Source organism: Penicillium subrubescens (assembly GCF_028828155.1).
Source record: "Penicillium subrubescens strain IBT 31985 chromosome Unknown utg000007l_segment0_segment0, whole genome shotgun sequence".
In the NCBI taxonomy this organism is placed as follows: domain Eukaryota; kingdom Fungi; phylum Ascomycota; class Eurotiomycetes; order Eurotiales; family Aspergillaceae; genus Penicillium; species Penicillium subrubescens.
This window is the reverse complement of record NW_026643157.1, coordinates 1,259,444-1,283,889: the sequence shown is the minus strand read 5'-3', so window position 1 is coordinate 1,283,889 and position 24,446 is coordinate 1,259,444. Positions and strand designations below refer to the sequence as shown.

The window sequence follows — 24,446 nt, the reverse complement described above, 5'->3', positions numbered from 1 at the left end:
AGCCGAGTTGGGTTGAAGACTAAGCGAAGGGGGGAACGGGCGTGCACGGGCCAAGACCGAAGAGAACAGAGTAGCGGCCCGCGGGCGACTTGTCCATCAACACCACAAGGGGGCTCTCTCTAGCTGTCGATTCTCCAGAGACCATCCACTACTCGCGATACTGCGAATCTTCTTATCTCTTTCTTTTCATTCTTTACAGTCTCTACTTGTCCGCTGGTCGTCATGGTATGAGCATTCCCGGTCTATATGTTTGTTGTCCAGCTAACCATCTGTCCCATATTATTCAGGTCGTCCTCGCGGCATCCATTTGCACTCGCGGAGGCAAAGCGGTCCTCTCGCGCCAGTTTCGTGATATTCCTCGGTCGCGAATTGAAGCCCTTCTCGCCTCCTTCCCCAAGCTCGCCGATTCGCAAACCCAGCACACCACCGTTGAGCAGGACAACGTGCGATTCGTATACCAGCCATTGAATGAGCTGTACATTGTTCTCATCACCAACCGTCAATCAAACATTCTCCAAGACATCGACAGTCTGCACCTCTTTGCCCAAGTAACCACAAGCATTTGCAAGAGTCTGGATGAGCGAGAGATTCTCCGCAATGCCTTCGAGCTGCTGAGCGCATACGACGAGTTGGTGACGTTGGGTTACCGAGAGAACCTCTCTCTTTCTCAGATCAAGACCTTCCTCGAGATGGAGAGTCATGAGGAGCGCATCCAGGAAATCATTGAGCGGGTATGTTTGGATTTGCGGGATACGGGGTTGTTTCTCAAGCTTACATTTCTCGATAGAACAAAGAATTGGAGGCAAGTGAGGAGCGCAAGCGCAAGGCCAAGCAGTTGGAGATGCAGCGCAAGGAGGCTGCCCGTACAGGCCGTGGCGCGGCTCCTCGGGCACCAAACTACCCTGTCTACACACCTCCATCGCGCCCTGCGGTGCCTGATACCTACGACTCGTATGAGGCGGAGAAGAAGAAGACATTTGCCAAGTACGTTCACGATTACACACGCTGGGAGATTGTGACGATGGATCTTTTGGTCTCTAATAGTGTGATTTTGTCTAGGCCCCTCCCCACTCGCGGCAAGGGTATGCAACTTGGCAAGAAGTCCAAGGCTACCGATATCTACGAGAAGGTTCGTGGCGACCTAGGTCCCGGAATCGAGGAGTCCAGCCCGCTGGTCACTCCCCAAGCGTCTACTCCTGTGCAAGAGCCTGCATCTGCTCGCGAGTCCCTTACGGCTGATCGCGAGTCCATCCACGTCACTATCGCCGAGACAATTTCTGCGACACTTACCCGGGAAGGTGCCCTAAAGTCATTTGAGGTTAAGGGTGACCTTCAGCTCCGCATAACCGATCCGGCCTTCACTAAGCTCCGACTTGATCTCAGGGCAAACCCTACCCAGGGTGCCCAATTCCGCACCCACCCCAATGTCGATAAAGCACTTTTCACAAGCACCTCCGCAATCCAGCTTAAGGATACCACCAAACGCTTCCCTGCCAACAACGCAATTGGTGTTTTGCGGTGGCGTGTGGCAAGCTCGGCCGACAATGCCGAGATCCTGCCCATCACATTCACTGTGTGGGTGAACAAGGGCTCTGACACAACGACCGTCACCGTGGAGTATGAGCTCACTGGCACGGATAGCCTGCGCGATGTTGTTGTTACCATTCCCTATGGCGCATCGGAGCCGGCGGTAGCCAGCTTTGATGCTGTGTACGAAGTTTCAGGGGACAGCCTGGACTGGAACCTGGGTGTTGTGGACGAGTCGAACCCCTCTGGTAGCTTCGAATTCGAGTCCACCGGTGACGGTGACGAGAATGAGTTCTTCCCAATGAGCGTCCGGTTCACAAAGACCCAGCCATTTGTCGACGTCGATGTTCTCGACGCCTCGCTGCTGGAGATGGAGGGTGAGAGTGCCGGGTTCTCCAAGGACATTCGCAGTGTTGCGGAGAACTTCTTGATTGAGTAGTTACGTGCTGGGATTGTATAGAGTTTTCTTTTTCTTCTAATGATGCTTGGATCCTGCTTCTCTGGCACTTATTTTTCTCTGTTTTTGAAATCGTGTTATCAGCCCTTGATTTGATTGCCCTCCTACTACGACCTCAAGGTACCTCCTTCTGAGGCCGTGTCTTAACCTTGACATCCAAAAATTGACACATTATCTAAAATTCAGAAAATTATGGAGCCACACTCTATGAAAGGTGGAATTCAAGATGCCTTACTATCCCAATGCGAGCTGAAAGTTAGAAATATTAGATGCCTTACTACCTCAATGCGAGCTCGCCCGCACCTCGCATGGTCAGTGGTCTGATCGATGTTGTGATGATGAGCGCAATCATGTCGCGGTAATATACGACGTCAGGATTATGGATGATAGACCCATACCGCAGATAATGACTGAGCATTATGAGGGGTCCGTCTGAATAGGGATACCCCTTAATGTTATCCGGCAGAGCTTGAAACTGCCGTCAAGCTTTCGGCACCTCGATGGCTTCCCATGGGCCGTTGTAGTCCGCTCCTCCTCCAGGGTCGAATCAAGTCAACCCGATGCGATTATCAACCAGGGACAACAGCTAAGCAAGTGCCACACTTATCAAACGTCAGATTGAGCTACTCGCGGGGTCTAGACCATCGTCGCCCATCTAAACTAACAATTCAACATGCTGCGCATAGCGAGCTGTTGCTCTATAATCCCAACTCTACTTTTAACCCTGGGAGAAATGGATATTTTATCAAGACAAGCTGTACGAGACCCAAGTCTCGGCCTCTGGAGAAGCTGTCCCTTACACCGATCGTCCAATCTACAACTGAAAAGAGCACTCACCCTTTAGGAAGCGTCGGAGCCCAGAGCCTGTTGGTTCCAACAATCGACAAACAGAAGACTAAACAATGGGTGCTCTGGAGCCCTGATACAATGGCTTAACCAATCTCTAGGGCTCTGAGCCCAGATCTGATGCAAGAGAACCGTCGCCGCTGCCAGTTGATGGCAAATACGATGGTCCATCAGCCATACAGATTGTGCAGATCTACTCAAAAAGACCTCAAAATTGCCTCAGCCAGCATTGCATTGCGATGAGGCAAATATACACGAGGTATGTACTTCGTTGCATGTCCTAATGAGTTGCCACTTTGAGAGCTTACCGCTACAGCTCTGTCAACATCGTCATGACCGTCATGACCAAGTATCTACCAGATGAGCTTTAGAATCTCGCTGGTACCCGGACCCAGAAAACATATCTGTTGCTGGTAGCTGGTACGCAATGTCCCATTTGGATTTAGGTTAAGCCTACCAACGGTTTTATAACTCAATTGATGCCCCCTCCTCTTGTTGTTTTCATGAGTGTCTGATAATTCACACTTCAGACCTTGTTCAGTTTCCCTCAAAACATTCAAGGTGAGACTTTACATGTGGGGAACGATTATCAAAACCAGGATGACTTACTGACTAGCTAGACCTACTTCTGGAATACTGAGTCTAGTTTCCAAAAGGTTCATGATGAGCATCCCTTTCCCATCATGGAATGAACAACAAAGTCTATTCATGCTATCAAGTGTTGATACCGAGACATGCAATCAGCTGAGCTTGGTAAGCCTTTGCACTCCGAGGACCAAAAATTAGATTTCAGAGCTGGCTTCTGATGTTACGAACAGGAAAACCCCCTACCCGCTCTTCATCGGCCCGAGTCGGACGCCGGCTCCAAGAAGATGGCCATTCCACGACTTGGGGATGGAGCAGAGTCAGCCTTTACCTCACCTGGTAGGTTCCACCGTCGACATGTACGTCGAGCATGTGAAAGCTGTCGACAGAGAAAGACCAAATGCACTGGTGACAAGTCTGGGTGTCGCAATTGTCGGGAGGCTGGCATTATTTGCTGCTATACCGATGGTAAAAGAGAGAAGTCGAAACGGTCAGTAAGCCTGTTCTTTACATCTCAACTTGACCATCAGACCCACTTACTCATTTTACTACCCACAGGCAGCTGGCTAGTCTGTCGGCTAAAGTGCAGGCCTATGAAGATGTCATCAGAAAACTGAGCAATCGCTTCGGGGTCTCTGATGAACAGCTTGTCAACATTGCTTTGGTAGCGGTAAGGAGCACGTACCATATTCAGTGCCCATGACATGTCTGAGATAGTATAGGAATCAGCTCCTGATCTGGCACTCAACGCCGAGGCCGGCCTTGCCACTACAGGGGAGCGAAGCCAGGACTCAGGCTCGGAACCACCCCCATATCGATCTTCGTCACCCAGCGCATTGGATGGCGTGGACCACACAGGAGAAGACTTTAACAGAGACGAGACAGCACGAGCAACCGGATTTATTGGTAGAAGCTCGGAGATTTCCTGGCTTCAGAAGCTGAGCAAGGAAGTCAACAATGAGTGCGAGGAGTGGTCTTCGAGCAAATCTAATGAGGATGATGATAACGGTCTACCCTCTCCAACTTTGACCCCGTTACCTGAGAAGCCCAGTGATCCACTTGTGGCTTCATCCAGCTACTATATCGATGACCTGGATGTTCCAAAGAAAGAGCAGGTCGATGCATTCGCCGTACCCTCGCGGGACACGGCAACTAAACTGCTCAATGCCTACCTGACCTCGGTGCATCCATCCCTCCCAATCATTGGAATCTCGACTTTCATTTCGCAGTTCCAAGTCTTCTTCAGTCAGCCCTCTCTCAAACCAGGAAGCAAGTGGCTGGCTATTCTCAATTTGATATTTGCCATTGCGTCAAAGTATGGACAGCTGACCGATGCAGAGTGGAAGGAAGGCGAAGATGATCATCAAATGTACTTTTCTCGGGCGAGAAGTCTGAGCCTGGAAGACCAGCTTTTGCATCATCCTGATTTGCAGCAACTCCAGGTTGAGGGACTTGCTTGCTTCTACTTGATTGCATCTGGTCATATTAATCGGTAAGTCGTTAACCTAATTCTACTTGGAGCCATACTCACTTTTCTTTTTTTTTTTGTCAACGCAGAGCCTGGAAGTTATCCGGAAGTGCCGTCAGAGGAGCACTAGGCCTCGGACTACACTTACAAAACGTGGGTGTATGCACATCTGACACTTCCAAAGAAATCCGATATCGCGTCTGGTGGTCACTTTACAACATTGAACACCTTCTCGGTGTCATGACAGGACGTCCATCCTGCATCATCGACAGCTCTTGTACCACACCACTCCCAGTTCCTTTTGATGAAAGTGACTTCCAAAAAGAAGAAGTTGCCCAGCTCATCGGTGTTGTTGGACGTGGTACATCGAGCTCTCTGGACCGCATGTCATTCAGTAGCAGTACTGCCAATTTGGATTCAACTGCGGACTCGGACGGGAATGACACCCCAGCTGAATGTGACACGAAACGAAGTCAGGCAGAGTACTTCAAGAGTCTCCCTCCGTGCATGTCTCTGTACTTCTTGCAGATGACATCCCTGACTACAATCGCCAAGCGAATGACGACCAAGCTGTACAGCCCCGAGGCACTGCAGTCCCCGTGGGCGAGCATCGAATTTACGATCCAAAGTCTCATGTTAGCAATTGATTCTTGGTTCATGAATCTTCCCTCGGCGTACGACTTTACTTCCACGCAGACTTCTCAATGTCCTGTCGGACAGCGGCTGGGGCTTGCCTTTCTGTTCTACAGCACCAAAATTGGAATTACCCGCCCTTGCCTCTGTCGGCTCGATTCGTCTCCCCCTGAGGATGAAAAGGCGCATGAGTTCTGCAGCAAGACTGCTGCCGAGTGTGTTGAGTCCGCATGCCATATGCTGACGTTATTCCCTGACACACCGGATGCTGCTATGTTGCATCGGATCTCTCCATGGTGGTGCACCTTGCATTATCTGATGCAAGCAACCACGGTCCTTCTACTGGAGCTCGCATTCCACTCCCAGCATGTCCCTGAGAAAGCGAACATGGTTTTGAAGGCTGCCAAAAAGGCTATTGACTGGCTCTCCGCGCTGTCCAAGACAAACATGGCGTCGGAAAGAGCTTGGAAGCTATGCGATGGCTTCTTGTGCCGTCTTGCACCCTACATCGGAATCGATGTCAATGAGATGTCTGATAACGAGGGGTCATCAAGTAACTCTCTCTTTGATGCCCCAGATATCGGCTCCACCGAACTTGGCGATGATCCACTCGTTGATGATCTCTCTTTCGATCAAACATCGACTTTGCCTGCGGCTACAGTAACTACGGCGGAGTCTATTGCTGCAGGAATGGACTCCACTGCTTGCTCGCCAATCAACCCACTTGTCAGTCCTCTTGATATGTCGGCGTCTTACAGTCTTGAAGTACCGGACCTTTTGGATACACTGACCAAGTCAGAGAATTCTCTCTCGGGTCCACTACCGTACGACGAGCTATTCCCCTATGATCCGGCGACTGGTCAGATTACTCGGTCATTCTTCCCATTGGGGCCAAACATGGATCTTGATATGGGGTATTTCTGGGGTGATGCTGTATGTTAATGAAGAGGCTTGTTGGACCGAGGAGAGGAAGAAGCCGGATGCAGTATCTTTAGATCTACCGGATATTGTTTTTTTGTGTTATGGAAATGTGTTATGGAAAGAGGTTTTCTCAGACTGTCACATTGAACTTGTGCTGTTTCTTTCTGCTTGGTGTTAACATTGAACTCACACATAAAAGTGTATCTCATAGACTCAGAACAGACTGGCAAAAGTTCTTGTTTTCTCTGGCAACGCCGACCGGGGCTACTATGCTCCATCTTCATTTGTCATTCAAAATTATCATTCATTGCGCCCCTATATCGTACACAGATCTTGGGTAGTTTACATTTCAGCTATCGTACAAGTCATGTTGAACGAACTTAAGCTGCCTCAGCACCTCAGCTTGCTGGCCCAAGCTTAGTCCCGGCAGGAAATAGAACCATATCTCTCCTGCATGAGCGAGCGATCCAGAACATCCCCCAGACAGAACACCAAGTCTAGACCGGTCTGTCCATTGCAAGTATTCGTCGCTGCGGGAATACCATCATAGCCTTGTCAGGAAACGGAGAGAGCATGTTCAGGGTATGGTAAGCAATAATGACGACACGTTCTGTAATCACCAGACAGGTCTAAAGTGATCAGAACGTGTCTGGCTCCCACTTTCGCTTCTTGGCAGTAAACAATGCCCTTGCATAGTCCTCCTGACTGAGTGACCTAGAGCTGTAAGATCCTCCTTTGGCAGTGGCGGCGGCGCCTTTTGGACCGAATTGGAGGTAAGTTATCTGGTTGAGTATGATACACACTTCCTCGGCAAACAAGGTGTCTGATTTCCACTGCAGCCGTTGACGATTCTCCGGCTGATCCCAGATAGACGGGACAACACCAAGCATACCGCGTGCATCCATCACAAACTTCTCAATGCCATCCAAAATTGGAAGCAAGCGACGTTTCACACCGCAAGCTTGATGATTGAGATCAATCTGATAGTCAGGATGTTTCTTCAGCGAAACGATGAGCGATGAAATATGAAGGCCAGGTGAAGGCTGTTCCTCGTTGTCATCCCCATGTTCGGCGCCAGGTGGACTGAATTCAGGATCAATCAGTGTAGATCCTATGAAAATTGACTTGGCTCGCAGGGCGAAGAAACGTGTCATCTGACCGAGGTGGAATAGATCGCATTGACTTGCGTTACCGAGTCCAGCCCGGCACTGGAAGACACGATGCTGATGGGTGGTGTGATGTGGGACGGCTTTGGAAGTGGTAGGCATGGGCTCGTCGCTTTCCAGTGCGCCGTATTTGCGAAGGAAATATGCTTGTAGGTCGGTGATTGTATTCAAGACGCATTGTCGTCGGTAGTAGAGTTCCTCTAGAGAGTAGTGATCAGTCATGGTATCTTTCTTACCATACACGACATTCATAGTGCGATGAGGTTGTGCCATACCTTCTAGTCCATTGGACAAGTGCTGCCAACGCAGATACGGACCCTCTGGTACCTGCGGGGAGTGAACCCACCGTCTGGAGCCGGCTATCACCAATGCGTGTGTCATAACCTTGGCGATATACTCTTGATTGAGAAAGTTCGCAACAACTATCGTCTGCCGGATCCGATCTTCACTCATCTTCAAGGTACTCTCGCTAAATTTCTGAAGCCGTGATTTGCCCTTGCCGAGTGAGTAATCCAGAAGATGTAAGGCATCCAGTACAGGATATGGAGAGTTGTAATAGTCGGCAATATCAACCAACCTAGCGATCAGGGATAAAGGCTGAGCTTTCAAGTTGAACGAAAACACGGTTTCCAGGCCTTCATCCTCGTCATCATTCTCGTCAGATGCAAGAGATTCCAAACATAAGATCTGCAAGAATAGCTCCAGAGCATCAACCCCATATAGCTCAGTGAATGGAGTTGCAGGAACAACCACGATAGGTAGAAAGCCTGATCCCGAGGATTCTGATAATTGCTGTGCAAAAAATTGTCCCTCGACAAACCTTTTAGTGGGATCAAGAAGCACTCGGAAATATGGACTGTTTTCCTTGAGCATTCGGCTGTCCACTTTCCAGTAGTAGCTATCTCCTGATGATGGCTTGGTGTACTTGAGAATCACATCTCCAGATGGCGAAACAATAATTGGTGAGCTTGGACTGCTTTTGTCACTGGGACGAGATTCTCTCGGTCGGAGAAGAGATGTATTTGGTTTCTCAGGCGGATGAAGACCCGGGAATTCATTAAACTCGGCTGATGTTCTCGCTGAACGTGCTGGAGGTGTCAAGGGCAACGCAGGTTGCGATCCCGATGCCATTGCCGACGAGTGTTCTTGGACGTAGTTGGTACGTTAGATGAATGACAATGTGATGGTGGGATACATATGTATCCGAATGTACAAGCGTGTAGAGATGTTTAAAGACGCGCCAAGTTGTGTCAGAGTCTGGTTTATTATTCTCAGGTCCGTTCGTATGTCGAAATGCGCATGTTGTCTTTGATTGTGAGGGGACCGAGAGGCGTTGTGCTAATACAGAAGACGATGGGTTCGTAGCACTATAACAAACGGTGAAAAAGAGAGGAGTTATGGGAAAATAGAATGAGTGTGGCGAAGTAAGAATGGGAAACAAGGCAACATTTCTTCACTTTGGAGCTGGCAATAGGGGTGGACACTGAATGCTATTACCGTTGACTCCCATCCGCGTTGGGATCGGACTCATACTGCTGGCAAAATGGGGGCAAGATGAAGGCGGCACACTATCAGTCTGACCGCCTGCGGGGGTACTCCGATGAGTGACAAATTGCCCCGCGTCCATGGAATTGGCGGGCTTATCTCGCCTGACCGGTCAGGCCGGGGCTATATGAGGCCTCAAGAAGGGGGGTATGGAGTGGCAAGTTCTCGTGGTAAATGTATATTATAAGATTGCAATCAACAGGGATATGAGTACATATGGTGTTGATGATCTAGGAACAGTTCATCGTACGTAGGGATCAACGGAAATACAGAAATGTCTGTATATAAAAGATATGCAGAAGGGGAAGAGCGAAGGGATGAGAAGGAAGACCTGAATAGGCATGGGCAACAAAGGTCTGAAGACCTGAGACTCCAAGGCCACAAGAGGTCTAAATGGATGTAAGATCTCGGTGTAAGATTAGCAAGTCGGTGGATGCTTTCAAGACAAGACATGAACAAGTAGAGATGGCTTTTGTTCCAACACATCTAGGATGAGGGGGAATGTATCTCAATGCACAAGACATAAACCTATGCAAATCTAGCATGGAATGGGTAAACATGAAAATTCATAATGATGAAGGGCATAGCTGGTCGTGGAGAAATTCAAAATAGAAGGAGCATCTTGATCAGGGGAGGATGACGACTGGGACATGGAAGATGCCAGGGCCAACGGGCATCGATGAAAGTTCTTGATGGTTGCCAAGGTGCTCTTTGCGGTTGGCTTCTCGCATTTTCAAGGCTTGGTCAACCATGTAATGCAACTTAACAACACTCTCAGGCAGGTCCTCGTCAGGCGAGTCCCCGTTCATGCTGCGAATGGGATCTGATTCATAATTATGAATGAGCTCAGCCGGTACAAGAGAGAATAAGGCAAATGAATGCTTATTTTCTAGATATGGGATGGCCTCGAGTATGTCGCGGCCGAGTTGTGGGGTTCCATGGCTGTCTTGGAAGGCCAGGTCGAATAAATAGTCCCCGGTATAGCTGGTGAAAAATGGCTCGCTGGTGAGAAGTCCAACGACAAAATCATGATTTGCACATGCTGCCATTATTGTGCTCTGTCGAAATTCAGACGTGAATGCGGAATCAATGGCGCTTGGCAAGCAAAGAGCCAGGCCTCGCGATAAGAGTGGCGGGGCTGGGACGCCGTCGTCCGGCTCGACATGGGGCTGGAGAGTGACCGACTCGGTGACAGAGATGGTTGATAATTTCCGTAGTGCAGCTCCAAAACTGTCCGAACTAAATTCCGCCCACCCATTGGTAGTAGGCGGGGAAATGGGTGCTTCTACTTCCTCGTGGTGTTCGTCGCCATTGGTAGCAGAGATCTCGGTTTCAATTGTCTTCACAGTCGTTGCAACGGCCTCCCGGGCGGCCTTGCGAAGTGTTGGAATCAACAGGTCCTTCTCCTGTTCATGCAATGGCACACCCGGTGCCCACGAGGTGGCTAGATTTGACCATTGCGCTACCTTTGCAGTTCCATGTGTGTATTTCCGCCTGACCAGATCGGCTAAGACCTTTCTTGTTTGGAAGTTGGCGCTCCCTCGGCCCATGAAATTGACGGTACAATTCAAGACTCGGCTTCCTTCCCACAAGATGAACCCGTGTTTCTTGGCATAGTACGTTAACTGATCAATGGTATCGTCGGACCAATCGTCGATAATATCGGCTTGGACTTGAAGCACCGCGATGTGAGGGCCGACCTCTGCTGTCAATTTCAAGAGGGTTGCTGAGTCTGTGACGGTTTGGGAGACGAGCACGCCCACGGGTTGGCCGTAAGGGAGACCCTTTTTTGCCGAGGTCAGATCCTGGATATACTCCAAGATTCGGTTGTCGGGAACGCGATCCGTCTCCGACATCGTTGTGCGACCGTGCGTGCGGAGGAGTTACTGCTGGAAAGGATTGTGGGAAGGAGGAGAGAAGATTGGGAGAGCGAGAAGGTCTCTTAATGAGGGAGAGCTGGAAGCCCCAGCGGGGCAGCAAGCTCCACTTAGTTGGAGAACTAGCGCGATGCCTAATCCTTGACAATTTCAAATTGCCAGCAGAAGAATAGCCTTGTTTTTCCCCATTCTGAAGATCGTCTTCAAGGCGTTTCCGGACCGGGACGACTGAAGAGGGGTGCGGCCAGCGTATCGAGAGTGAAGGAATGGGCCGGTATGATGCGTGCACTCCTTACCCGGTGGGGGCCTCCAAAAGTATGCGATCCGATCGGGGAAAGAGTCGGGGTACTCGGGCTTGTCGGGCGCAGTCCGCTCTTCCCCGGCGCCTGTTTAATGTTGGCTTAGGACTGGTGTCCCCGTCACGCCTTCTGCATCGGGAACGGGCGAATGAAGGAGCATTCGCAAGAATACTGACACAGTGATAGTCCTCGAAGGATTCACACTACAGTATCGCCAGGGGTTGCTCCAGTGGCACTCTAGGGGGTGATCGTAGGCATTTGGGATTAGGTGCATTATTGGATGGGGGGTTGGTCCCACTGCAGATTCGGTTTAATCGTGCGGATCGTCCCGCGGGGCGGGAAAATGGAACAGTTGAGGGTGAAGGATGTCGCAGGCTCGCAGCATTTTTAGCCCCAAACTAACCTTGAAGGCTTGGGACTAACCTTGGACGGTAGCAATGAAGGATACCAAAGGCACCGGCCACTTGGTTATGCGAATCCTTCGAGGGACTTTTGTCGTTTGGTGTTGAGGAGAATTGGCAAATCGGTGGGCCTCGTTTGAATACCCGATTGGCACGTGAGAGTCAATTGTTCTTCATTTCCACCCATTTCATGCCAGAAAATGCCAGGAAGTCAGGGAAAATGCAAAGAAAAGGGCACTGGTTTCTGAAATCAAAATCTCTTGACTCGATCCGGCCCAGACAACGACCGGAGACTGTGCGATGCATGCGCGAAATGGCCTATCTCACCTGTCTTGAACACTATCGAAGGTTATGGTGGATAATGCTGAACTCGTCTTCCATTCCCCCCCTTCTCGCTCCGGAGGCCATGCCCTTACAGGAAGGTGATTTGATCACCGAGAGTACATATGTAGCAGTAGTACTTTTGAGAGACAGATAGGATCTTCAAGACTGGCCTAGGGTGTTTTCGTGTATGAACTAGTATGTGAAGTACGGAATCATGGTGGTCGAATTATCCGATGAAGAAAAACTGATCTACAGCATCCTAGTAAGCTTTGGCTAGCCGTGGGTTGTTCATGGCCAACAAGCCTTGGTACCACCGAAAGTCAGCCACTTTTGAGTACAATGCCTTGTTTCCTTTTCTCGCGGTACACATTCATCTTGATATCCAAGTCACTTACCTATCACCTGAGACGTAATATGCAATTATTTGAAAATCCCCGATTCGGGACGAGGACGATCCTCTGGCCTGCAGGCTTCATTTGAAATCTGACATGCTCAGAACTTAAAAAGAGACCGAAACGTCGAGCCCATGTAAGGTTTTTATTATGGCCAAGTCCGTGGATTATTGTGGAGTCCAAACTCTCCCTAGACAAGAAGCCTTGTCACAGTATCACAGGAAATATACAATCCCCGGGTCAATAATATGTAAATCGTGATCTATGGATGATCTGCGCATAGTTAAGGTCAAATTCTGGAAAAGCATGGGTAATTGTCTCTGATTATCTTTATCAGACTGGATACAGCACATATCAATGAAAATTGGATTTGATACTTCTGTGGGGCTCTTGATGATTTGTGATCAAACTGATCGTAGATCAAATCACTAGTACAATCTGTCTATGCACATTCTAACTTGGTTAACAATTTAATGGAGAAGGTAGTGATAGCCGCTTGATCTTATAAACATGAGATCTGGCCCCTCCGTATTAGTATAGAGATTTCTCAGCATCGTAGTGGGGATCAATCATTAATTCACTAGCGACCGAGATCCTGTATGAGCGATGAACCCCGAGCTTGCATAAATCTGATTACATCAGTTTGAGAACCTATTCATGATTGGTTGAAATCTGTAATCGCGTTGATTCCTACCTATGTACTTAAATATGTGTGTGGAATAGGAAATATCTGGATCTCTCAACGTGTCCAGGTATCGGACAATTATCTTGGATGGCCTGATCACCCCTGGACTAGTTTTACTGTGGAATAGGTGGAAGGACATTGCCTGACTGGACTCGGACTGATGTTCCTTGGCGGGAAGCATAAAGTTATTCTGCCGGGGCGGAGACGAGGCCCGTCACGCCACGCTCTCCCCTGAAATTAATAATTTAGTACCGCGCTCTTCCGATCAAGATCTGCCCTTACCTTCTTGCATGTCAACAATCTCTTTTTCGTCCCACACCATACACCCCTTTCTGATAGTCGCATCATACACTACAGCTGTTGACTAGATTCTGCACCTCTCAAAGATTTGCAAACATGCCAGGACGGGTCCTGCCGACTTTCACACCTGCCGAGGTTGAATCGCATAACAGCGCTAAATCGTGCTTCATCGCTATCGGTCGCAATGTCTACGATGTCACCGAGTTCGTGGAGGATCACCCCGGTGGTGGTGATCTGATTCTGGACCATGCAGGCAAGGATGTGGCGGAGATCATGAAGGATGAAATTTCTCACGAGCACTCCGAAGCTGCGTACGAAATTTTGATGGACTACCATGTTGGATTTATCTCTTCGGATGCATCCGGAAAGGTCAAGGCGTCTGGCGTCGACAATGAGGAGACCGATTCTCAGCTGGTTTACGAAGGCACCGGCATGTCCCGGGAAGAGGATTTGTCGATCGATACGGACTATTCACAGGACTACAAGACACACAAGTTCCTGGACCTCAACAAGCCATTGTTCGCTCAGCTTTGGTATAGCAACTTCTCCAAGGAGTTCTATCTCGAGCAGATCCACCGGCCTCGGCACTATAAGGGAGGCGCATCTGCCCCGCTCTTTGGCAACTTCCTCGAGCCCCTCAGTAAGACTGCCTGGTATGTGGTGCCTCTGATCTGGCTGCCACCAGTCTTCTATGGGACTATGGTTGGAGCACAGGGTCTGGGAGACCCTACTGTGGCTGCCGCATACTGGATCGGTGGTGTTTGTCTCTGGACTCTGATCGAGTACCTCATGCACCGCTTCCTTTTCCATGTTGATAAGTATGGATCTTCCTTTCTGAAATCGCATTCGTATCTAGTCGCTAACGCATTAATTTATAGTTGGCTCCCGGACAACCGAGTTGGTCTGACCCTGCATTTCCTCCTCCACGGCATTCACCACTACCTGCCCATGGACCGCTATCGACTAGTCATGCCCCCAACACTCTTTGTTATTCTCGCAGCTCCTTTCTGGAAGCTCGCCCATGCCGTCTTCTTCTACAACTGGTTTGCGGCCGTTCAAGTGTTCTGCGGAGGTGTCTTTGGCTACATCTGCTATGATTTGACTCACTATTTCCTCCACCACCGCAAGTGAGTTTTCCATTATCCTGTTTTATATTTCAGCGTGCCATGATTCTAACATATTCTTCTAGCCTTCCTTTGTACTACAAGGAGCTCAAGAAGTACCACCTCCAGCACCACTACGCTGACTTCGAGAACGGATTTGGCGTCACCAGCCGATTCTGGGATCGAGTCTTTGGTACTGAGTTGGAGACGCCAGCCCCAAAGGGAGCGAAAGCTCAGTAAAAGCCTGTCTGTTCGCGTAGAACTTCTACGGCGGCGGTTCGCTTTGGATCTCATGAGTTTACGCTAGAGTCTCGCTTCTGGGTATTCCCACCCTGCACGGAGCTTGTACATTTCTGCTCCTTCATGTCGGCAATTGTGGCGTTACGGATCGATTCTATTTTATGACCCATCCCATGCATAGGCCACCTCCCAGGCTCTAGGTGACGAGCTCAAGAGGATGTCTACTCGCCTGATTGTACTACAAGCATCACTTACCACTTATTAGTGTACATGACATAATCATAATGAAAAATTCCCATGGGATAAATACCTCCTCAAGATCTGATCACTCATCTTGTACTCACCTCGTAATCACCATCTATCGTCGGAGGACCATCTCCCGCAGTACTGAGTCTGGGGCAAAGTGGCGAATCGACACCCCAGGCTCTAAGAAAACTTTTGGGTCACATGACTGGGCACCACCTCACTTGGACGCTTTTGACTCCCCCAGAACCATTGACTGACCACTTTTGCCGACTTCACATTTCAACCGAATCTCCGATCGCGATAGAGAACCAGTACATTGCCTAAGAGAGAACAAAAAAGGGTTCGAAAGTCAAAATCCACGCTGCCTTTCGCTCTCTGACCAAGTCCCAAGTGACTTTCCCCGACCCTTCGCCCATATTTGAATCACAACCAGCGAGCAACACGCGCCCTTTGCAATGTCGGGTCTCGACGTAGAAGCTCTTCTCGAGTCCACTGCCGCTCCTACCGAAACCCCTGTTACCAAATCAGAAGACCAGGAGGACCCTTCTCGTGCGGACCCCTCCGAACGCCGGGATCGCGACCGTTCCCGTGAGAGACGCCGACGCCGTGACCGTAGCCGCGACCGCCGCCGAGATGTTGATGGCGACGAGGAGATGAAGAGCCCGCGCAGCGAACATGGCAGTGCTAACGGAAGCCATAGAAGCCGGAAGAGAAGTCGGAGCCGGGAGAGTGAGCGACGACGCTCGCGTCGCGACCGTGACGGCTACCGCTCCAGCGGTGACTTCTACCGTGGCCCAGGACGTGCCCGCTCTCGCTCGCGCTCGCCATACGATGATCGTCACTACCGCCCCTCTCGTCGAGAGCGTGAAGAAGAGAGACGTCACCGAAGGGATCGTGAGGGTGGCCGTCGCCGCAGCCCTAGCCGCCGTAGTCCAAGCAAATCTCCCGAGGTGAACGAGGACGAGCGGGATAAACGGACTATCTTTGTTCAACAGCTGGCCGCTCGACTAAGGACCAAGGAGTTGATGGCGTTTTTCGAACAGGCCGGCCCTGTCAAGGAAGCTCAGATTGTTAAGGATCGAGTGAGCGGACGGTCCAAAGGGTATGTGTGACTTTGACATGAATTTGCTTCTCAATCATTTCAGCTAACACACTTCTGCTCTAGTGTCGGTTACGTCGAGTTCAAGAGCGAAGATTCCGTGCCGGCTGCGATTCAACTTACCGGCCAGAAGCTTCTAGGCATTCCCATTATTGCGCAGCTTACCGAAGCCGAAAAGAACCGCCAAGCTCGCAACCCCGAGGCTAGCTCGGGCCCGTCGCACTCCGCGCCGTTTCACCGGCTCTATGTGGGTAATGTCCATTTCAGCATTACTGAGAATGACCTCCAGAATGTCTTCGAACCGTTTGGCGAACTCGAGTTTGTTCAATTGCAGAAGGATGAGACTGGCCGAAGCAAAGGTTATGCTTTCGTGCAGTAAGTTATTCTCTGTCTTCCATGGTGGAGTCTTCCCATATTGCGATGAATTGAGCTAACGAAGTGTAGGTTCCGCGACCCTACCCAGGCTCGGGAGGCTTTGGAAAAGATGAATGGATTTGATCTTGCTGGTCGGGCCATTCGAGTGGGCCTTGGCAACGATAAGTTCACCCCCGATTCGAACGCGAATCGTCAGCAGGGCCCATCTGCAAACCAACCGAATTTCCAGGGCTCCTCATTTTCCGGCCATGGTGGCCGTGGTGTACAGGCTGGTGGTACGAGCAACTTTGACCGCGCCGGCGGTGGCCGCGAGAACGATAAGGGCACCGGTGCCAGTGCCCTCGATGATACAGACGTTGCCGGTGTCAACTTCAACAACTACAGTAGGGACGCATTGATGAGGAAGCTTGCACGAACAGATGAACCCGAGCCCTCGGCCGACGAACAGCAGAAGGTGCTTCGACCCAAGACCGAGACCAAGCCTCTGCCTGTCAATGTGAACATGGCTAGTCGCTGTGTGATGCTTCGCAACATGTTTGATCCTAACGAGTGAGTACACCCATACCCTTGCCGCCCTCCTTCCTGTCCGTCCTTTTATAGGCAACGTGAGTCATGATTACTGGAATTCGATTACTGACAAGTCTACAGGGAGACTGGTGAAGCGTGGATCAAAGACTTGGAAGATGACGTCCGCCAGGAGTGCGAAGAAAAATATGGCCACGTTGTTCACATTTCGTTAGATCCCAATTCTCAAGGCGACATTTACCTTAAGTTCGACCGCGTTCAAGGTGGTGAGAACGCCATTAAAGGCTTGAACGGCCGTTTCTTCGGCGGCAGGCGTATCACCGCCCAACCCGTGGTTGACGCTGTTTACAGCAGTCTTTTCACTCGCACCAAGGCCATCTGATCGCTACTGTGCTAGTCTGGTCCTGTTGAATATAATTTCTAACATGGCCAATTTTCTTCCAGGCAGATCCCACTTGGCGTCCCTGTTGTCTCTCTAGGCTCTCCGGATGATTCTGCTCCTGGTAGGTGCCAATTTTCCAACTTGTGTGATTTCACTCCATCTTTGGCCATTGCGACGGCCATGCTACTCGATTTGATTTTGTCTCTAGGAGCGTTCGTTTCTTCCGAACAGTTAAGATAAAGGCGCCGATAAGCGTTAGCAATGAACTCATTTCCTCTTTCAATTCTACTCTCTATCAAAAAGAAGAAATCTTTACTCCGTAGTTCGCTATCTGGATTCCGGCCAGAGAGCGATGAGCCACGTCTCTATCGAATCATTCGTCCTGGGCCTGGGGTTCTTTGAGGCTGCTCTCACCGGTATAATTGGGCTATACTTTTGCCATTGAGTACATATAGTAATTGAGATCACTGACACTTATAGATGAGCTCTGGAGCGTCTAAGCGCGCCAACCCGCTAATCCGCGGAATGGATCTGCCGATGCCGTCACCTTATCTGCCGACGCTCGGGCCAAAGAAATGTGTCCCCCCCCCACGCCGAGTTGTTCTTACACTTCAATCTCCCTCCACCACCCTCGTCACCTTTCAATGGGCCATTCATGATTGTCCCTTCAGCGAGGCGCGTAACAGGCCGGGCCTGGGCCTTGCCCGGTAGTTACGGTACGTGAACCCCCAGAGCTACAATCGGTCTAATCTCCGACTTCCATTGAAGATCCTGTGGCCGACTACCCCGTACTTTCCACTCACTAAACCTTCATGCATCTCTTAAACAGGCTTCACCCGACCTCGAACATTACGGAAATATAGCTCCGAAGTTGCGACGCAGAGCGAGCGACCTGCCATAAAGAAGCGCCCCCAGTTCCACGACTATTTCGTCACACATCTACCGTCATCTTCGCTCCATCCGGACCCTCGGGGGCCAACCTCTCCCTTTCACAAACTCCCTCGTTCAGCCTCTATACCCCATGTCGGAAATACATCGCACTCGCCGACGACGTTTCAGAATCTAGTCGATCGTGAGATGACAGTAGTCCGAATCCCACTTCGCAGCGCTAAGCATCACTTCGGAGCCGTCACTGCCCGCGGCACTCGCCCGAGAAATGAAGATACCTACCAGGCCGGCGTCATCGATGTTCCTGCCTTCGCGAAGCGACCTCCAGCGTCGCTCACTATCAAACGATCCAACAGCCCAAACTCCTCGCGCGAGTCGCGAGCCGCAGACACAGCCAATGGAGATCCGCAGGTGTTTTACTTCGGAATATTTGACGGACATGGCGGATCCGAGTGCAGTACATTCTTGCAGGAGAATCTCCACGAATACATTCAGAATTCCGCCGCGGATTTCGAGCTACAATCGAGTCTCCGTACAAATCAACAACGGGTGAGTTGCGGAGAAGCCGCAGCAACTTCGGTCACAACCAGTACTCTGCCAGTGATGCAGGAGGCCAACCGGAAACGCATCGGGGATCTAGAGAAAAGCCTGGTTCAGAATTGGCGCCAACTAGTTGGAGGCTATTTCAAGAGATTTAAACCGCCTCAGTTCAGCTACTACGGCCCCGATAATTCCACCGAGAACGCCGCATCGAAAGGCTATGTTGCCATCGAGGAAGTCATGGAGTATGCTTTCCTGCGTGCCGACTTGGATTTTGTCAAGGCGCAAGCTGCTAAGCGTGATGACGACCTTGCTCTAGCGGAGAAGCCGTTGAACGAAGATGAGATCCTCCACAGTCCGAGCTTGACCCGAACTCCGAAGATCGGTGGCCGGTCGCGATTCAAGGGTGGCAGTACTGGCAGTATTGCTTTGATCTCAACTCCTAGTCCGACGCCTTTCTGGCACCCCGCCGGTCCCTCGAGTTTGCTGGTAGCCCACGTGGGTGACACTCGAATCTTGCTATGCTCAACACTCACTGGCCAAGCTGTTCCACTCACTTCTAACCACCACCCGTCCTCTCCTATAGAAGCAGGCCGACTTCGCCGCTACGCTGCCACGTTCGTGACCGATTCCTTCGGTGAAGAGCGCATGAGCGGACTAGCCAACACCCGCGCATTCGGCGATGTCCAATCAAAGCGCATTGGCGTTTCCGCCGAGCCCGAGCTCTGTCGTGTTGAGATGGGCCCTGCCGAGTTCTCGTTTATGGTCATGGTCTCCGATGGCATCAGCGGCACTCTGCTAGACCAGGAGATCGTCGACATCGTCAAGGAAGCTCGAACCCCCGAGCAAGGCGCACGCGATGTGGTTAGCTTTGCCACCGAGGTGACCCGAGAAGGCGATAATGCTACTTGCCTAGTGATCCGACTCGGTGGTTGGGAGCGACGACTAGAAGGTGGAGTGGGCAGTCTGGGAACGAAGGAGTCTCGCGAGTGGCGGCGACAGGATGCCACCGATCCGCGCAGGTCACGGACGTGATGTCTCCTTCTTCCCTGTATTGTAGAATTGTTGTCTGTTTGTATATACTTTGGACCTTCGCAACAAGGTCTTCTTGCACATAATATCTCGCTTGATTCGTTGGAAGGATGGGCTTGGGGGTGTTTCTTTCCTATTTCCTGGTCTTATTTTGCAGGAATTTGCATCTACATCATCGTCATGTACATCTTTTCATATTCGCTATTTTAGCATAGTCTACGTCCTCTTACCACTTAAGACATGATCCAATACCTTACTACCAAGCTACGTACCTACTCCTCATCTTCTTAAGATCACAGCGGAATCATGTATACAATCCTTGAGTTACATCCTTGAGTTACAGTAGAGATCAGACCATTTAATCAAATATCAGCCTACCTGACAGGCAGAAGAATAGTTTGTATTAAAACCTGGTAGCCTGACAATTACCTCTCAAAGCCTTGTACAATTGTACAGTATATCCAATATGACGGAGCTTGGCCGGCATCTCAACCAAACAAAAAGCAAAGTGGATTCTCCCGCGTGGGGAAAGCTTCCAAGGTTCCGGGCGACCCGTAAAGAAACAAAATCTCACACCTCACCACCCTCCCGTCTCAGAGATTCCCATCCCTGAGCTTCCGGATCAGTCTCATCCTTATTCAATCCTTCCACTTCCTACTACTCCTCCACTACTCGACCTTGTGTGCCTTGTCTATTCCTACCGTCCAGCTGTGTTCCAGGAGACTCCACCCTGAACAAAGTACGCGACGCGCCATCTTATCATTCTGCCTTATCGCCCTCGGGTCGAATTTTCTCCTTAAAGCCACCCCCCCTATCCTTAACTCTCTTAGCTTTCAACTAAGCTAAGCCCACGATCATTGTATCCCTCTGGCCCAGATTCGGTTCGCTTCTCCTGCCTCTATCGCTTTCCTTATCATCCTTATCTCTCGCAAAGACCACCGACTGTGCTGTGCCCTCGACCGACGGCTGTCACCCTGTCGTGTCATCCTTCGCAACCCAATCAACACAATCAACAATCCATCCCCTCTACCATCCACAATGAGTGCTCGCACACGACGACAAAAGGCCGCCTTGGGCGTACCTGCTGATGATAGCGAGGATTTGTCTACCGGCAATGGCAGTGCGACCCCATCCAAATCCACCAAGCGCACGCCTTCCAAGAAGAGATCACGATCAGCTCTTAGGGAAGAGGAGCCCCAGGAAAACATCTTCCTCTTCGCCCCGAATCTTATCGGTATGATGTCTCCTTGCGCATCTCCAGCGCTGTACGTCCTGCGCTCGGCCATTATTGACATATTGACGCTTTCTTGCAGGGTATTTCCGAGTCGTCCTCGCTTTCGCATCCCTTTACTACATGCCCCTCCACCCTCGGACGTGCTCTCTTCTTTACAGTGTGTCATGTCTGCTTGACGCATTGGATGGATATGCGGCGCGTTATTTTAACCAGTCGACCACCTTCGGTGCCGTGTTGGACATGGTGACGGATCGCTGCACAACCTCTTGCTTGATCGTCTTCCTCAGCTCCGCCTGGCCCCGATGGGCTATCATCTTCCAGGGTCTGATCTGCCTGGACTTGGCTAGTCACTACATGCACATGTATGCCACCCTGAGCATGGGTGGTTCTGACCAGAGCCACAAGAAGGTCGACTCCAGCCGCAGCTGGGTCCTCTACCAGTACTACCACAGCAGGGTAAGGCGTTCCTCCACTGACTATCCCTGAGTGCATGCTCGATACTAATTTTGACTATTCTTTAGGTCGTTCTGTTCATTTGCTGCGCTCTCAATGAGCTGTTCTTCATCGGCCTCTACTTGCTCTCCTTCTCCTCGCCGATCCTCTCGCCCTCCCTTCTCCAGCCTGTTGGCGACGTGGGCCAGCCTTCCTCGGTGCAGCCTGGAAACCCCGCCAACCCCGTGCCCAGCAGCCTCTTCGCTAGCCCGTGGAGTGCTGGTGCCCTCGAGATGGCCCGTGCCAACAAGATCGATAGCTTCTGGCCATGGGTCATCACTGGCATCTCTGCGCCAGTCATGCTGTTCAAGCAGTTTGTCAATATTGTCCAGCTGGTCAATGCCAGCCGCTGGCTCGCAGAGGGCGACCGCCAAACCCGCCGTGCCAACCGCAAGAAGTAATCCGCTGTAGATGTTACTGGAAGTGCGTCGCAGATCACTTCATCTCGCCGGCTTGCGGCCGGCTGGGAGATTCTTCCTTTTCGTCTTTTGCCCGACTTATCCTCGGGTCCTGCATGTCTTTGGAGCTTCGGTCGGTCTGTGGTTTTTATTCAGGGTCTTGCGGGTTGATCAGCGTGAGAAGCTGTCATCTCGATCCTGTCGGAGTGTTTGATTTGGCGGTTCGAGCCCTACTTTGTGGTCAGCGTTTTGGGTAGGATAGGGAAAGGGTCCCTCCTTGGAACGGTCTGAATATCGAGGGACCGTGTATAGTGCACACAGGGTTGTGTCTTCATGCTCTGTTCATTTCCTCTCTTTCTTCTTTCATGCCTGTCTCTTTGATCTTGTCGTTTCCCCATATTGTTCTTTTTCTTCCTGGTCTGACCATTTTTAATGTCACTGTTATACATCATTTAATGCATGTCCCCGAGTCTGAATCATCATGTGTCGTAGATAGGATCCATTATTCCTATAAAATCGAATGACTCAAAGCCAGCCATAGCGGGCCGCTCCAAGCCGCAAAACCCGCCATTCCATGCATATCAAACTTAAAAAAACAAACCGAGGCGATCCTTCAATTGTTAGTCAACTCACCTGGTTCGGAGGTGGGTTTGTTGTTGCATCGGCGGAAGCAAGTTCAAGTGGGTTCGCCGACTTGGCCGATCTCGGAGCTGGCGGGGTCGACTTCACCCGCAATCCCACCTTTTTTAAAGCTTTACTCCCCTGCTTCGATCCAATTGAGTCACCTCCAATTGACAAGTTTCTATTCCGTCTGTTCAATTAGCCCTCACAATGCCTTCCTTCAATGTTGTCGTCTTCGGTGGTGACCACTGTGGTCCCGAGGTATGTTTGCTTGAATGATCTCTCTCCCACCATTCCCCAGCTTCTCTGAGGTGTAGGAAGGGCGCGCGTGCGTTTTGAATCTATAGCTAACGCAATACGAAATAACAGGTTACCGCTGAGGCTATCAAGGTGAGAGAGATGATGGGCTGGTGCAATCGAGCTTGCGGCAGAGAGATTCTAATTTCCTTTCGTGACTAGATTCTCAAGGTGATCGAGAAGAAGCGCGATGTTACCTTCAACCTGCAGGACCATCTGCTCGGCGGTGTGAGTGCACAACAACCAGAGAATCTTCCATGGCTTGTCAATTAATCAAAAATTAGGCTTCCATCGATGCCACCGGCTCTCCCCTCACCGACGAGGCCCTGGAGGCCGCTAAGAGCGCCGACGCTGTCCTCCTGGGCGCCATTGGCGGACCGGTACGTCCGATACCTTCTTCCGAACAAGCAAAAGGAGTACAAAAGAGGAGACATATACTTACACAACCTTGTCCATCTCTAGAAATGGGGTACCGGCGCCGTCCGTCCCGAGCAGGGTATCCTGCGTCTGCGCAAGGAAATGGGTACATTCGGCAACCTGCGTCCCTGCAACTTCGCCGCTCCCTCGCTGGTCGAGAGCTCCCCCTCAAGGCCGACGTCTGCCGCGGCGTCGACTTCAACATCATCCGCGAGCTGACGGGTGGTATCTACTTCGGCGACCGCAAGGAGGACGATGGCTCCGGCTTCGCCATGGACACTGAGCCCTATTCGCGTGCCGAGATCGAGCGCATCATCCGTCTGGCCGCCCACCTGGCTCTGCAGCACAACCCCCCTCTCCCCGTGTGGAGCCTGGACAAGGCCAACGTCCTGGCTACTAGCCGTCTCTGGCGCAAGGTCGTCACGGAGGTTATGGAGAAGGAGTTCCCCCAGGTCCAGATCGGTCACCACCTGATTGACTCTGCTGCTATGCTTATGATTAAGGACCCCCGTAAGCTGAACGGTATCGTCGTTACTAGCAACTTGTTCGGTGATATCATCAGTGATGAGGCTAGTGTTATTCCTGGTTCGCTGGGTCTCCTGCCCAGTGCCAGTCTGAGCGGTATTCCCGATGGCAAGAGCCGTGTCAACGGTATCTACGAGCCTATTCACGGTATGCTTCCTCCCATTCCTATTGACCCGAAAATGAACAGGACTGACTCAACGTACCAGGCTCTGCCCCCGATATCGCCGGCAAGGGAATTGTCAACCCCGTCGCTGCTATCCTCTCCGTCGCCATGATGATGCAGTACTCCTTCGGCATGTTCGACGAGGCCCGCATCATCGAGAAGGCTGTCGAGAACGTCATCGAGGCTGGTGTCCGCACAGGCGACATTGGCGGCGAGGCCACTACCATTGAGGTTGGTAATGCCATCGCTGTCGAGCTCGAGAAGCTGCTCTAGAGAAAAAAGTGGCCAGTTGCGTCTCACTGGCAGACGTTTCTTATATGACATTTAATGACTGTAGAAACCAAAATTGAATACCCTTTCGGATCTGTTTCAACTGTTTTTATTCATCCAAGTGCCTTTTTTAGAGGTGATAACGCTATCACTTCGATGTAAGACCTATCGAG

At 50.9% G+C, this 24,446-nt stretch overlaps 9 protein-coding genes across 9 annotated transcripts; 7 read left to right on the top strand and 2 right to left on the bottom strand.

The window, feature by feature from the left end:
* Window positions 1-222: 222 nt before the first annotated feature.
* On the top strand, window positions 223-1,966 carry N7473_010230 (coatomer subunit delta; the record flags this gene model as incomplete). The annotated part of the gene is made up of 4 exons (XM_057156169.1): window positions 223-225; window positions 288-731; window positions 788-984; window positions 1,060-1,966. The coding sequence occupies 4 exons, from the start codon at window positions 223-225 to the stop codon at window positions 1,964-1,966; spliced, it is 1,551 nt and encodes a 516-aa protein (XP_057004824.1).
* Window positions 1,967-3,486: 1,520 nt separating this feature from the next.
* Window positions 3,487-6,458, top strand: N7473_010229 (CeGAL family transcription factor; the record flags this gene model as incomplete). The annotated part of the gene is made up of 5 exons (XM_057156168.1): window positions 3,487-3,583; window positions 3,649-3,905; window positions 3,974-4,085; window positions 4,138-4,907; window positions 4,973-6,458. The coding sequence occupies exons 1-5, from the start codon at window positions 3,491-3,493 to the stop codon at window positions 6,456-6,458; spliced, it is 2,718 nt and encodes a 905-aa protein (XP_057004823.1). The 5' UTR covers window positions 3,487-3,490.
* A 617-nt stretch (window positions 6,459-7,075) lies between these two features.
* Window positions 7,076-8,734, bottom strand: N7473_010228 (uncharacterized protein; the record flags this gene model as incomplete). The annotated part of the gene is made up of 2 exons (XM_057156167.1): window positions 7,076-7,803; window positions 7,879-8,734. 2 exons carry the CDS (start codon window positions 8,732-8,734, stop codon window positions 7,076-7,078), a joined length of 1,584 nt encoding a protein of 527 aa, XP_057004822.1.
* Window positions 8,735-9,774: 1,040 nt separating this feature from the next.
* Window positions 9,775-11,004, bottom strand: N7473_010227 (uncharacterized protein; the record flags this gene model as incomplete). The annotated part of the gene is made up of 1 exon (XM_057156166.1): window positions 9,775-11,004. One exon carries the CDS (start codon window positions 11,002-11,004, stop codon window positions 9,775-9,777), a length of 1,230 nt encoding a protein of 409 aa, XP_057004821.1.
* A 2,518-nt stretch (window positions 11,005-13,522) lies between these two features.
* N7473_010226 (fatty acid alpha-hydroxylase) lies at window positions 13,523-14,769 on the top strand (the record flags this gene model as incomplete). Its single annotated transcript, XM_057156165.1, has 3 exons — window positions 13,523-14,244; window positions 14,305-14,553; window positions 14,616-14,769. The coding sequence occupies 3 exons, from the start codon at window positions 13,523-13,525 to the stop codon at window positions 14,767-14,769; spliced, it is 1,125 nt and encodes a 374-aa protein (XP_057004820.1).
* A 511-nt stretch (window positions 14,770-15,280) lies between these two features.
* On the top strand, window positions 15,281-17,679 carry N7473_010225 (putative RNA splicing factor (Pad-1)). Its single transcript, XM_057156164.1, has 4 exons — window positions 15,281-16,117; window positions 16,181-16,489; window positions 16,559-17,038; window positions 17,138-17,679. Exons 1-4 carry the CDS (start codon window positions 15,471-15,473, stop codon window positions 17,394-17,396), a joined length of 1,695 nt encoding a protein of 564 aa, XP_057004819.1. The 5' UTR covers window positions 15,281-15,470; the 3' UTR covers window positions 17,397-17,679.
* A 340-nt stretch (window positions 17,680-18,019) lies between these two features.
* Window positions 18,020-20,113, top strand: ptcA (type 2C protein phosphatase PTC6). The gene is made up of 2 exons (XM_057156163.1): window positions 18,020-18,112; window positions 18,226-20,113. Exons 1-2 carry the CDS (start codon window positions 18,052-18,054, stop codon window positions 19,857-19,859), a joined length of 1,695 nt encoding a protein of 564 aa, XP_057004818.1. The 5' UTR covers window positions 18,020-18,051; the 3' UTR covers window positions 19,860-20,113.
* A 781-nt stretch (window positions 20,114-20,894) lies between these two features.
* On the top strand, window positions 20,895-21,983 carry N7473_010223 (CDP-diacylglycerol--inositol 3-phosphatidyltransferase; the record flags this gene model as incomplete). Its single annotated transcript, XM_057156162.1, has 3 exons — window positions 20,895-21,090; window positions 21,170-21,546; window positions 21,612-21,983. 3 exons carry the CDS (start codon window positions 20,895-20,897, stop codon window positions 21,981-21,983), a joined length of 945 nt encoding a protein of 314 aa, XP_057004817.1.
* Window positions 21,984-22,748: 765 nt separating this feature from the next.
* leu2A (3-isopropylmalate dehydrogenase LEU2) lies at window positions 22,749-24,376 on the top strand. Its single transcript, XM_057156161.1, has 5 exons — window positions 22,749-22,862; window positions 22,971-22,991; window positions 23,061-23,126; window positions 23,183-23,987; window positions 24,047-24,376. The coding sequence occupies exons 1-5, from the start codon at window positions 22,812-22,814 to the stop codon at window positions 24,274-24,276; spliced, it is 1,173 nt and encodes a 390-aa protein (XP_057004816.1). The 5' UTR covers window positions 22,749-22,811; the 3' UTR covers window positions 24,277-24,376.
* The last annotated feature ends 70 nt before the right edge of the window (window positions 24,377-24,446 follow it).